This window comes from Amblyomma mixtum, chromosome 3 (genome assembly GCF_055824585.1).
Source record: "Amblyomma mixtum isolate Tamu chromosome 3, ASM5582458v1, whole genome shotgun sequence".
Lineage (NCBI taxonomy): Eukaryota > Metazoa > Arthropoda > Arachnida > Ixodida > Ixodidae > Amblyomma > Amblyomma mixtum.
Window position 1 is genome coordinate 119,520,759 of NC_143014.1, and position 13,966 is coordinate 119,534,724.

The 13,966-nt window shown below is 45.6% G+C and overlaps 1 protein-coding gene across 9 annotated transcripts in view; it reads left to right on the plus strand.

Annotated features, from left to right (window-relative positions):
• LOC149351604 (uncharacterized) overlaps positions 1 to 13,966 on the plus strand; it is an 89,265-nt gene that overhangs the window by 55,702 nt on the left and 19,597 nt on the right. For 8 of the 9 annotated variants that reach the window (XM_089580920.1, XM_089580919.1, XM_089580928.1 and 5 more), the window contains 3 exons: positions 5,554 to 5,733; positions 11,225 to 11,284; positions 13,664 to 13,711. In XM_089580920.1, the coding sequence (XP_089437046.1) occupies positions 5,554 to 5,733; positions 11,225 to 11,284; positions 13,664 to 13,711 (288 nt within the window). The remainder of the gene's footprint in view (positions 1 to 5,553; positions 5,734 to 11,224; positions 11,285 to 13,663; positions 13,712 to 13,966) is intronic. The other variant, XM_089580927.1, reaches the window with a different exon arrangement.

Sequence of the window (13,966 nt, forward strand, 5' to 3'; positions counted from 1 at the left end):
AAAGATGGTAATCTGCACGTGCCATCTGTCAGACAGACATAGCAAGTACGATCATCGTCGGCTAGACTCGACATCGTCGACAAATTGCCGCGGCAAGTTCGGGGTGCGATCATTACGCGGGGAATAAAAAAAATTGAATTTTGCCAGCAAAATTCGGGGGTGCGATCATTACGCGAGTAAATACGGTAATCTCGTGTAAGGGCCGCGCCAATGTATGGGCCACACCCCGTTTTGGACTGTATAATAATTGAGAAAAAAATAATGTTTATACAGTCGAACCTCGATGTAACGAACCTCAATGTAACGAAATTCGCGATGTAACGCATTTTTTTCATTTCCCAATCACTTCCCCATTGAAAACCATGTATTTTTTTTCGCGATTTAACGAAGTAATTTTGCTCCGCACTTTCGATGTAACGAAGTCCTTGTGCATCGCATGCATGTGCCAGGAGCTACCTTGACAATCGAATGAGAGCTAAAAGTTTAGCCGAGACGAAACGCAGTTTGTATTTGCCCTTTTACGCGCCAATTTTGCCGGCAGTGTGGGAATCTGCGAGAACGTACCGCCGCGCCATCTGTCGTGCGCATACAAAGCCCGCGGCATGGAAGTTTCAAGACGCGCCGCGCCATGACGCCACTGGCGAGCTGTAGACTCTGAACGTGAAAGCGCAAACCGGAATTTTCTTGCAGCGTCCGTTCGTTTTTTTTTTTTTTTTTTGCGTGCCATGTCCTCTTAGAGAACAACAAAAAAAAGTCTTCAGTGTTGACAAACTCGTGGAGCTAGTGTGGTCGTACCTTTAAAACGGGTGAGCGGCGAAAAAAAAAAAAAACGTGCCCTGGCAGAGGAGGCGAGTGGCGAAGGGGGTAGAGGGGAGGCGTGGCGTGGGAGGCGCGCGCGGTGCATTCTGGGTGGGCGGCTTCGGCGCGCTCTCGGCGCGGCCCGCGCGAAATGCAGCCGGCTGCATTCCGCGCCGGGCGCCGTCAGAGCGCGCCGGTAGCCGCCGAACACGCTGGCGATCGGGCGCCGTTGTTTCGCGAACGTGACGTCGCCGTGCCGCGCGCTCGCGCTACGTCGGAGTATAACCGCGCCGCGAGCACAATCCCACCGCGCCGGCGTGAGCGATGCGAACATTTTTCTTTATTTTTCTCTGATGCGTCCCCGGCTGCAAATGTTCAATGCTGATGATGATGATACCAGTAGCGACATCTTGTGGCGGCTTTCAGTACTAGGCGCTGCGCTCGTTCTTTTGCTATGCGCACACGGAGAAAAATGATGCCGTCGCGGTGTTTGCTATCACTCATTATGCTCCTGATGTAGAAAAAAACATCCGGTGCCCTTGTTAGCGATACTATTACTCGATTTTCTTGCGTATTTCCTCAATAAGTGATTTACAAGTTCCCATCAACAAGCAGTGTTCCTGAACCAGTTATACTTTATTTTGACAGCTGAAACATGGGAACCTCGACGTAACGAAATTCGCGATGTAACGAAATTTTCGGCTGCAAGTAGGACTTCGTTATATCGAGGTTCAACTGTAGTTCATTTTAAATTTGTGTATATGCCGCACCTTCAAAATTCACAATCGAATTTTTAAAAAAGTGCGGCTCTTATGGTAAGTTTCTTTAATTCGGCTGCACTCACTACACTAGGGCAGCATTGGCTGCTTCCGAAATGAATGGCCGAGGGCAGGCCTGGTTGTCTGCTAGCCTTGGTGTTGCCATCAATTTACAGCCAGCTACGTGCTGCCGGCATCAACGGGCGGCACAATCCCGAACCACATAGAGAATTTTCAGGCTACAAATTGCAATGAACTGTTGCCATGAACCAGCCCCAGGAAATAGTCATTTCACGGGAGAAAAAAAAACAAAATAGTCGTTGAATGTATTCACACAGGCAATGTACGAAGATGCGCTGAAAGGCTGCCCATGCGGCTTGACTTGATGGCTTAGGTTTCCCATTATGACGCCATAAACAGCTTCCTCCTCTCAAGAAAGATCTCCCATCATCTCTTTAAGAGTCTACTATCATATCTATTTCGCTTCTGTGATCTACACATGGTCGCTGCCATATTGCTGCACTACAGCTTCACTTCCACTTCGGAGAGTGGTGCACTAGGCTGGAAAAACGATGACGGAAGGGCAGCAGGCACGCGCTGCACTGGCAAAACGAACACAAAAGTGCTGTACTCCTTGAACTGGTGCAGAAAATGCAGCCAAATTGAAGAGACCTACTGTGTACTGCTGCCTTATGATGACCCCGCAACTCGCACCATTTGCTACCCCCCCCTCCCCCCATTGTAAAGCTAGTACATATGGGCAATTTTGTTGGGAACAGAAAAAAAGGTCAACTTGTATGTGGCAATATACGGTACATTGCATGTTGTGACCTTTGTATTCCTAAGGGAAGGATGCACTGCATTGCAGCTGTTGTGCTGTCATTATTTCTTTCCATTATATCATCGTTATCTCCTTCATGGCTATTTAGCTGGTGCTGACTCGTTTCCACTTGTGTGTTGGTGTGTCTCTAGAAAAGGGGGGGGGGGGGGGGGGGGGGTGTTATCATGGCTGACCAGACATGCTGGCTCCAGCTTGTCTCGCACTCTCACCCCAAAAAAGCCCGTCGTCCTAGCTCCTTGCATACATCAGGTATGACTTCACTTGGCTTGACCTTGGTCCTAGAAAAAAATCTAGGTCCTAGAAGCTGGTCCTAGAAAAAATATTTGATTAATGAAGTCACAACTATGAAATTTTCAGGGAACATGTGTTTTGCCATCCTGATTCCAAATATGCCCTTTAATTTCATGTAGAACTAGTGCTTGTGCACTTCACTTCACTTTATTACCTTGAAGACCCCCAGTTAGGGGGTATCAGATAGAAGGGGTGGGTACAGATAAAATCAAGCTTTGTGTACAAAGATGTTATTCGTTAAATATCGCAGTTATACAATTCAAAAGTGAAGAATGACAGGTCGTTGCAGTGACGTCGTGTGGAAGGCTATTCCAGTCTTTGGCTGAGCGAGGAAAGAATGATGCACTTCGCTTTTGTAATATGTAACGTTTTGGAGAGAAATTGTAAGAAATTTTGCTGCAGAGAAATTACTGAAATGCATGCCATTAATTTGTCTTGGCATCAAAGATGCAATAAGGGAAAAATTATCATCTGACCTATTGTAGAACTTGAGTTAGTTATGGGGATTTGAATGAGCCACTTCAGAAATTGGAAGAAAAGTTTTTATTCCCGTTTCTGAAGTGGCGACTACAAAACCTCATAACTCAAGTTCTATAATAGAAAGGCTGATAATTTTCCCTTATTGTATTCCTTAATGTCAAGACAAACCAATGGCATGCATGTCAGCAAGTTCCCTGCTACCTAATTTCGTACAATTTCGCTTCAAAATCCCACAGAGCATATTATGTAAGTGCACTAGCACTAGTTTACATGAAGTTAAATGGATTATTTAAAGGGACTGTGAAGGAGGATCTTAATCATGTTGTGGTACGCCTAGCATGTTAAAGGATGCCGCTTCACAAATATCCTCCAGCAAGGATTTTTTTTAATGCGTTTTGTGGAAGCTGAGTTTTCTGTAGTTAAAATTTGAATTTCTGCGTTTTGTCACCTTTCTCTCTCTCCTCTCGTCACTTTTGCACACTGAAATATCTCAGCCCCTACACCGGCTGCCGACGTGCCCAGGAGCTCTCGGGGGAGGGGGAGCTTCCGGCCGCGGCCATCATGGTAGCTGTGTGACGTCAGAAAGGGTTGGCGCGGCAAACTAGTGATAGCCCTACCCTTCTCACGTAACAAGTGCTGCATGACTCGTTGCACGCGGATTTGGGCGAAAGCCCGGCACTGCTGTTCGCCCCAAGGCATAGAAGAGCGAATTTATAAAAATGTATTGTAAATGATTGGCTCGCTTTTGAGGTCTTATATGCGGCATCAATACTCGGTGGCCTATACTCTACATAATGCAAGCATATAGCCAACCCCAAACACCTTTTGAGGGAAAGCCTTTAAGTGTGGCTTCCCTGCTCTTTAAAAAGATTTTGATTAAGGGGGGACACTGGTCTTGAAAAGAAAATTTTATTAATTTAGTCATAGTTATGAAGTTTTCAGGGCACATGTATTTTTGTGGGCTGATTCTAGATATGTCATTTAATTTCATGTAAAACAATTCCATGAGCACTTATGCAACTTTTATGCAAGTATTTTGCGGAGAGTTTTCAAGAAAATTTGCTGCAGGAAACTTGCTGAAATGTATGCCATTGGGTTCTCTTGACACCAAGGAATACAATAAAGGTAAAATTATCATCCTGGCTCTCATAGAACTTGAGTAATAGGGTACTGAAGCTGCCACTTCACACACAGGAATACACATTTTCCTTCTCATTTCTGAAGCGACAACTTCAAAACTCTATAACTCAAGTTCTATGATAGGCAGGAAGACAATTTCTCCCTTATTGTATTCCTTGGTGTCAAGAGAAGCCAATGGCATACATTTCAGCGAGTTTCCCGCAGCAAATTTTCTTCAAAACTTTCCGCAAAATACTTGCATAAAAATTGCATAAGTGCTCAAGGAATTGTTTTACATTAAATTAAATGACACATTTAGAATCAGCACACAAATATACATATTCCCTGAAGATTTCGTAACTGTGACTTCATTAATAAAAATTTTTTTTTCAAGACCAGTGTCCCCCCTTAAGGAAGCCACCATTATTCAGTCTTCAGGGAAAATATGTTTTTGCATGCTGATCCCAAATATTCCATTTAATTTAATCTAAAGCAAGTCCTTGTGCACTTATGGAATATGTTATGCAGGAGCATATAAGAAATTTCGTTGCAAGAAGCTTGCTGAAATGCGTGCATCTGGTTTGTATTGACATAAAGGAATGCAATAAGGGTAAAATTATCATCCTGCTTCTCATAGTAGAGTTATGATGTTTTGAAATTGCGAATTCAGAAACTGAAATAAAAGTTTGTATCACTGTTTCTGGAGTGGCGTCCGAAAAACCATATAACACAAGTTCTATGATAGGCAGGACAATAATTTTACCTTTATTGCATTCCTTGATCTCACAAAAAAGTAACGCCTTGCAATTAAGAGGCTGTGCTTCACAAAGTCCGCATGCTGATGGCAGCGATGAAACTGCTACTCAACTGTTTCGAAAGCCAAAGTATGACTTTTTTTTTTGTGTTGTTTATGCGTGACATTGCTGCTCTAGGGGATGACACTAAGGAAGGAGGTGAAGCCCCTGGTCTGCGCCACAGCATGTCTAAGATCTCTGAGCAAATACTTCAAAATGTATGACCTTGGTGCTTAATCTAACAATACCATTGTCTTACCATGCCTCTGATTCTGCACTGTATTTTTTTATCCTGTGCCTTAGTGTAACTCCCACATAGTTGTAGCGTTCTTGTCAGGGATACTGGCCTTTTTGGTTAAAACTCGATTTCAGAAGAATTTGGCATCCTTTTGTCTGTGTCTTGTGTTTTAAGCCAAAATATCCAACTTCAAGTTATAGCAGTTAGATTCACCTACTTGGTCTGTGGTCGCAGTCAAGCTCCAGGCAAGCAGGGCAGTGCTGCTAGTGGTGGCACGAGTGGTGGCACAGGCGGCGGTGACAGGTCTCCAGTGCTGGATCGCCGGAAACAGTACAATCCTTCACCTCCTCCCGTTACTACTCCTGCAAGTCCTCCTCGCAAGTCCCGGAGAAAAGCGCCAGGTTCTCCGCTGAGGTATGAACTTCTAGTTAGAAAAAGTACCGTACAGGGAACAGGCTTCAGGTTGAACACTACAGTCAGTTACAAGCCAAGAAAAAAAGCAGCTTTTCCCCGTCAAAGGACCTCCTTCCCACAATGGCATCGGCTGATTCTCATGAACCTGCTAGCGTGAGTACCGTGACTATGCAGTAAGTGGTGTGACAATACAGAGAGGGGACTATCCCCTTTCATCTGCCACTCTCTGCATTGTCACGCTAGCAGTTTAGTGAAAATCAGCAGCCACTGCTGTCTGCTGGAAGGGGCTCCTTTAATTGAGGAAAGCTGCTTTTTTCTTGGCTTGTATCCAACTATAGATACATAGCTTGAAGATGCCTGATTCCTTGTCACCCTTAATGTACAGGCCTCAGAGATTAGTGGTAACGGTAGCAATATTTTGTACTCTGTTGCACTTGATTTCTGCTTTGCAAATGTGTCCTGGAGTGACTTTGTGGATTAAAGTTGTTTTGTTTTTTGAATGTTTTAGTAGTGATCAGTAGTACGGGCCTTACAAGACAGGTAAGGCACCGATTTGGCTGATATGGGAAAACTGCTAATAACATCGGTCAGGGACACAGGCACAGCTTACCATATTTATTCAAATCTAGGCCGATAGTTTTTTTTAAAAAACAAGATGTAAAACTCTTATGTTAGCTTAGATTCGAGGATTTCATTTCGAGGTTTCGTATTCGTAAAATACAAATAAATGTAGCACGCAGGTGGCGCCCCCACGAAACGCCAACAAAAGACAGCACTGTAGCTGTTACTATCCGTAGCCAATACCGATCAAAGCACACATGAGCATTTGCTTCCATTTTGGCCTTGTTCTGTTCTCATGTGGTGGCGTGAGCACATTCGCAACAGTGACGTTTTCGTACGTGGTTTTTATCACCGGCATCATGGCACCAAACAGGCGGTGCCATTATAGTGCCGCCTTCAAGCGAAAAGTTATACTCGTTGCAGAGCAGTCATCAAATCTACAAGCCGGGCGGGACTTCGGCGTGGATAAAAAGAATGTTAGCCGTTGGAGGGGGCAGCGTAACGAAATTTTTGCTTGCGGCAACGAGAACGGCTTTCACGGGCCCCAAGGAAGGCCGCCATCCAGAAGTGGAGTTAGCACTGGCCGAGTTCGTGAAGTCGCAGAGGTCAGCGGCACTTCCAGTGACCACGGAAGTGCTGCTAGCCAAAGAAGAGAGCTGGCGAGAAAGCGAGGCATCCCCCGGGAACAGTTCAAAGCCAGCCGGGGCTGGTTGCAGAAGTTCATGAAGCACTTTGGCTTCAGCCTCCGACGTCGCACGTCCATCTGTCAAAAGCTGCCGGGTGACTTTGAAGAGAAGCTGATCTCATTTCAGTGATTCGTTATAAAGAAGAGGATGGAGCACGGATACGCTGTAGGACAAATAAGAAACGCTAACCAGACGCCCGTATGGTTTGGCATGCCAGTGGCGTGCATCGTGAACGAAAGAGGTGCAAAAGAAGTGAAAGTGCGCTCGGCCAGATATGGGAAGCAGCGCATGACAGTAATGCTGGGCTGCACGGCGGATGGCGGCTGGGGGGTGGCGGCATCAGCACTACCTCCACTGTTGCTTCTTTGCCTTGGGGTAGGGCAGAAAGTCCGGGAGCTTTTACTCCAGCTTGGAGATGTAAAATGGCATATCTTTCATCAGCAGTGCTTTATTCTTGATGTGTTGTTTTGCTCAGTTTTGGACCAAAGTGCAAATTGTTCATAATGCATGTTACCCGAAGGTTCAATATCACAGAACAAAAGAGCACTGCAGTTTTGTTGCTGAATTGTTGCAGAAGGTTGGGAGGGGGAGGGGGGGGGGGGTGCAGGAATGTTAAAGACGGTACTGAGGAGGTGAATACACTTTCAAGAAACTGTAGAAATGTTGCGCATTTACCAACCATTTCAGGTATATCGACTAGTCTCGCAACTTTCACATGGCTCTGGGTCCCAGGTACCAGAGAAACTAACCTAAAGGATACTGCAAACAGTAAAAGGAGTGTAGACACTCGAGGTAGATTTGCATAGAACAAATTTCCAGTGGCCGGGGGATTTTTCGCACTCCAATAATTTGTACTTGCAAAATATTTCGGTCTTCTTTGAGGAACCATCACACACCTCATAAGAACGTGAACATACAGGCAAACCTTATAACTATCAACACTGCGACAGTAAAATTTTCACCGCTTCTGAGTATTCCCGAGTTCCCATCAGCAAACCATGCAAGGCTGTGCAGTTATGATAGCCTTAGCTGCTTATGTACCATTAAATGCAACACAACTAAATGGTTTTTGGAGCAAGGTTCAGCTTCAACAAAATTTTCCTAGTAAGCAGCCCTTTTTGTTTGTTTTTTACATCCGCATATGCACGTGTCTCGTTAGGTTTCACTGAAAACAGCTGCTGAAGACTGTTACAGTGGTCGACCGATTTTTTTGGACTCCGGTAATTCAGACGCGCAATAATTTGGACCTTGCTGAGGAACCGTTACGCATCTCATGTATATTTTGACAACCGGTATTTCGGACTCTGTGAAGTCCAAAAGTTTGATTTTTCGGACTAAAATAGACACCACCAACTACTGTATTTACGCGATTCTAAGCACCGCCCCCCCTTAATTTTGCAAAAAAATTTTGGAAAAAATGTTTGCATGCGAATCTAAGCACCCCCTTTCTTGCGAGGAAGAGTGCGTTGTCGAGGCCGCCAAGTGCACTTGCTCACTCTTTCATGAGCAAAAAAAAAAAAATCAGTCGGTGACTGCATTCCCTACGGAATCTGAATCAATGTGCAGTCATGTGCGCATAAAGATGCGATGTGGTGCACAACTGCTTGCGATGGTTTCGCCAACGGCTCTGGCTGGTTGCTTGCAAACCATAGTTGTTGGTGAAAGGTGGCTTTCAGCTTGTCTCTCGCTTCGCTAACAAAGGCATAAAGAAAATCAGTTCTGCAATCGTCTCAGTGTGAAGCTATCATATCAACGGGAACCGGCTGAAACGTTAAACGTTTTATAAGCGATGGCTAGTTCCAAAGTGATTTTTCCGAGGCTTCATTGCAGAGTACGTTAGGCCTAGCGGCACCAAGCAAGCGGCATGCTACTATCCGTTATTGCCTGGCATGCCGGTGAGTGGTGCATCATTGCAAGAAGCCTGACGCTGGCTAGGGTGCACAATAGTCTTGCTTTTGTGCTGGGCAAACTTCATGATCACTCTTTATTTATTTTTTTCTGTCTAGTGCACTCGGGCACTACCCTAGTTCAGGCATAGCGTGTGACAACGGTTCTAGGTTGAATCTCAGCAGAACGACACTCCGCCAGTATGTTCGTACCGCGCGTCGCAAAACACCTTAGAAGAATCAGCGCAACCGCATTTCTGGCATGTTGTCTTAAGCGTCGATTTCAAGGTGCACGTGACTATTACTCAACACGCAGTGACGCAGGTGCACGCATGCCTTGTCCACGTCAAAATGCCTCCAGGCAGCACGGTCTCAGTACGGGTTCTTACAGGACGAAGGCAGGGGCACTTTTATAATGCGTGTGGAAAAAATATCAGTCTAGATAGCAAATGTAGCGGGTGAATTTACAGTTCAACCTTGATTAAGCAAAGTCGGTAAGGTCGGCAGTTTACTTTGTAATGCTCAAATTTCGCTACATCAAAATTCATCTCCGAGCTTGCAAAGAATCTGCCAGAAATGCGCTAATTGGTCCTTTATTTCTCCCCTCTCTTTGCCAGCGGCAACAGAATTACGCACGTCTTGCTTATGTTGCGAACTCACGAGCTGTCTCAGGACGTCTGTCACACCAACCACATCGTGGGTGACAGGAATGACGTACACATCTTGAGTTTTGGTTTTGCTTTCATCATTATCCTCTTACAAGTGCCCCGAGCACACCGCCGACACAATGACGTGTTCTGCTGCTGCTCCTGCTGAGACCTCGTGGCCGATGGTGGCAGGCTGGCAGCGTGCCACGCCCTTCCCTTCCCCTTACTTTTTTTTTTTTTTTTTGCTCCTATGGCGAGAGCAAGAGAAGTGTCCTCCAATCACCAATCAATGAAACGAAAACAGGCCCACCCCGCTCCTCGCGTTTTCCGCCTCAAGTGCGAGTTTGTCTCTTTTTGCTCGTATTCGCCTCGTCCGAGTGGGAAGTGAGGTTGTCAAGTGAGAAGCGATTTTGTCAGGTGTGAAGCACATGACGGGCTTCACAGCCAACGGATGTGTCAGCAGCACTGACCCTTCCAGTCCTTTTACCAAGCTTTGGTCATCTATAAACGCGGCGGGCTTCCTTTGAGCAGAGGCAGCACATCGCATTCAGCGCAGATTTTGGGCGGGATAGCAAGAGCAACGGGCTAGCCTGGCAGGCTGCCAAGGATGCACAGATGCTGGTGCCAGCCTCGCCCGTACTGCACCAGATGGCACGGCCTGCGGCGCACTTGCCACTGTGATCGTCGTATTTGCGTCTGCCTATGCACTCTATATGTGAAAACTGGGCGGCGCTCATATCACATAAGCACTTCAATGTGTGCTTCGGCACACGCTCCGCTCACCCATTCACGCTCGCAATACATGTTTTTCTAAGGTTTGTTTACAACCAGCAATGAAGTTTCGTTACGTTATAAGTGCGCCAAAATCCACTTCATTATATTGAAGCTAAAAATACATGATGTTTTATGGACGCGAAGTTATGAAAACTGGAATACTTCGTTACACTGAAATTTGTTACTTTGAGGTTTAACCCTTTAAGGGTCGAATTTTTTTTTTTTTTTAAACTTTCCAAGGTGGTCAGATTACTTTTTGCAGATTTTGAATGTACAAAATGTACAGAGTCTGAAGAGTCATCGCTTTCAGTGTCAAGAGAAAGGGCAGTGCATTCGGCCATATTGCCGCTTTGGCGTGCATCCGGACTCGAAGGAAACTCGGTAAACAAGGAGAGCGAGAATACCTCGTGAGGATTGGTGATAAACAAGTTACGAACAGCGTCAGTAAAGATGGAAATCAAGTTTTGCTTGCCTCTGTTGCCATCATGCGGCGAAACCAAAACTGCTAAAGGGCGTTGTCGCTGACCGCGTGACGCACTGAAGCTAGAAATCAGTTCTGTTTATCTGCGCAATAAGGTAGCACAATCAAATTCCAGACGCCTCTTGTAAGTCCCAGGATGTGGCAGCACCTCTTAGTGAGCATGCATCGTTATTGTAGCATGAAATTGCAAACAGAGGGTTGAAACCGTTCCCGTAGGCAAAGACCTTGTGGGACGGAAAACCGCCACCATACATACATGGCAAAAATACTCAAAGGGTTAACTGTATATGGTTTAAATTCGCTTCAAACCAGAAATCCACTAGCCTAGTTTCAAGACATTCTAGAAAGACTGAAAATATGCATACTTTTCTGTGTATGTATGTGTGTTTCTAATTCAATGCTTTTTTTTTTTAATTTGTATAAGTTTGCATTTCATTTGGGGTTTCTCTTGTGCAGCAAACAGAAGAAGTCGCGGAGTGGCAGCTTCTCGCCAAGCTCTTCAAGGTCCCGCAGCCGGTGAGTCTTACCTCTCGATTTTTTGTTTTCATAATTGGCATAATGCATTTAATCTAATATTGCACTCTAGTCAAAGCCTCTTCTAGTTCTTCTTCCAGTTCAGCAGAAGAAAGCTATATTTATTGTTATGTTAAGGACATTTGTGACATATATACGGTCTTGTGGTGAGGCTTCTAATTTTGCGTGTGTTCATCTGTAGCAAGTAATTTTGGGATGCTTCCTTGAGCCGTACCTTTGTATTGTGGATAATTTAGCTAGATGTTTGTTCAGCTTGAATATAAATGTCTTTATCATCTCTCTGCATTGTCTTCATGGGAATGTTGTACGGCTTTTGGGAACTACCGTATTCATGCGAATCTAAGATGGCCGCGAATGCAAGACGATTGCCCCAATTTACAACAATGAAATCAGAAAGAAAAAATCTTTTTTGCATTTATTGCAACACAGGAGTGCAGTGACAATCACTCACTGTCGCTGCTGCCGTTGGCCTCTTTGTCGCTTTCTTCCCACAAGTCATCCTTTGTGCCGTTGAGGTCGTTGGAAATTCCGCATTTCTTGAAAGCGCGGACGACCATATCATCCGGAATAGCAAGCCAGGTGTCCAGGATCCACCTCACGAGCTGAGATAGCAATGCTCACTTCTACCTCCCAGTAGACATCAGTGCAAGTCCCCCTTGCTCCATCCACTCACAGTGATATTCATGAACATTCTCCTTCAGAGGCTTATTAAGACACACATGTGAAGGTTGCAGCTGAGAGTTCACCCCTCCCGGGATGACGACAAGGTTGCACCAGTTGTCTGCCATCAAAGCCTTAATAGCGTCAGTGGTGTGCCCCTTAAACGCGTCCACAACCAGCGTCGAACGTAGCCTCAGCAGCGCTCCAGGACGACGGAACCAAACGGTGCGGACCCAGTCGCTGAACATGTCTGCTGTCATCCACATCTTTTCATTACAGCTGATAATCACACTAGAAGGAAATTCTTTTTTTTCGGCAGTGTCTTCCGGTTGAAAGGTAATGTAGGGGGGAGCCTTCTACCATCCGTAGTACAAGCTAACGTTACGGTCACCCGTTGCTTCTCATTTCTCGTCGTACTAATTTTCACGTCTTTAGAGCCAACTTTTTGGACAGTGTAGTTGACCGGCATGTCAAAATGCATCGGTGTTCGATCAGCGTTGCCTATCTGTCCAAGGCTGTAGCCATGTTGGCATTGCAGCCCGATGACGTAACGCTGAAATGAAACTAATTTCTCTTCAAAGTCTTCCAGAAGCCTTTGACACACTAAAGTCTGGCAGCAGAACGAGAATCCTGCGCGGTTCATAAAACGTTTTACCCTGCCTTTGCTTGCTTTGAAAATTGTGACTAATCACACGCTCACAGGCCAATTCCCTGGCTTTCGTCTATCATCCCGACAGTGACGGTGACACATCTGTTCCTGACCTCATTTACATACCGAGCCAAGTCTTCCTCCAGCTCTGCATGGCGCCCGCGTTGTGGTCTCGTAAAGGCTTTGCACTAACTTGAACACGCTGCCAATTCGCTGGCGCTTTCGTAGCCACCTGCGCACATTCACCTCTGAAACGCCGAAGCACCTGGCTGCTACCAGGTTGTTCCCAGTCTCGTTCGCAACAGCGATAACTTTTTGCTTGAACTGTGCCTTATAATGGCGCCTGGTTTCACTCATCACGAAGAAATGAAGCACAACTCGCATCGCTCACATCCACATCCGCAAACAAAGGAGGCACTAACGAAGTAATCGACGCGGTACAGAGACTTCCACGCTAGCGCGTGACATCATTTCGGACCAATTGCTTGGAGCCGCTCCACTTCTTTCCTCGGCTGTTCCTTTTCTCTCCTTTCTTCACGCCCTGAGCGGGGAGAGCATGCAGGCAGCAGAAAAGTAAAGGAAGATCGGTCCACGCGGCAAAAGAAAAAAAAAAAGGTTATGCGAGAAGCGCACGAGAGGCTACAGTGACAAAAAGAAAAAAAAAATGGCCGTGATTGTCGTGGTCTCCCGAAATCTACTCAAGGTCGCCCGCGTCCTTGAAAGGAAGCGACAGAACAGCAACCGCTACCCAGGGGATGCAGGCAACCTTGAGCGAATTTACGGCAACCACTTAACACAATGTGGGCTTGTGCTAATTCAGCGCTTGTCCAGTCTCTTTTTTGGTGGTGTCGCATCTGTCCTGGTTGCACTGTTGTTGAAAGGTATAATCTACTATGTTAATGAACAGCTTCTGAGGCTGCGTGGGAGCAAAAAAATAATAAAAATATACCTATTTACAGCACCTTACTGCTGCCTGAAGCACATTTTACGAAAATGGTGCAGTGGTTGGAGCCCTTGTAATATACCAAGTGTCATTTTCCTTCTCTTTTTAGGCATACAAAATTGTCTAAGGGAGAGACAAAGAAAGGTTTCATGATCACGTAAGCTGCAGCATACTTTGGGCATATTGTGCTGGTTGGTGCACACATTAATAGAGGCTTGTTGATTTCTGCTTGGTTTTGTGCTGGTGTGTGCGTGTGTGGATGTGGGTGTGTGCGCACATGCGTGTTAAGTATACACGAGCGGTGACACGAGTTCTAGAAAGTGAAGTATCTGAGTTTTTAAATTTAGGAAAAAAACAAATCTGTAAGGATTACATGGGCATGTGAGGTTTCAAATGTTAGTGAAATGGGACA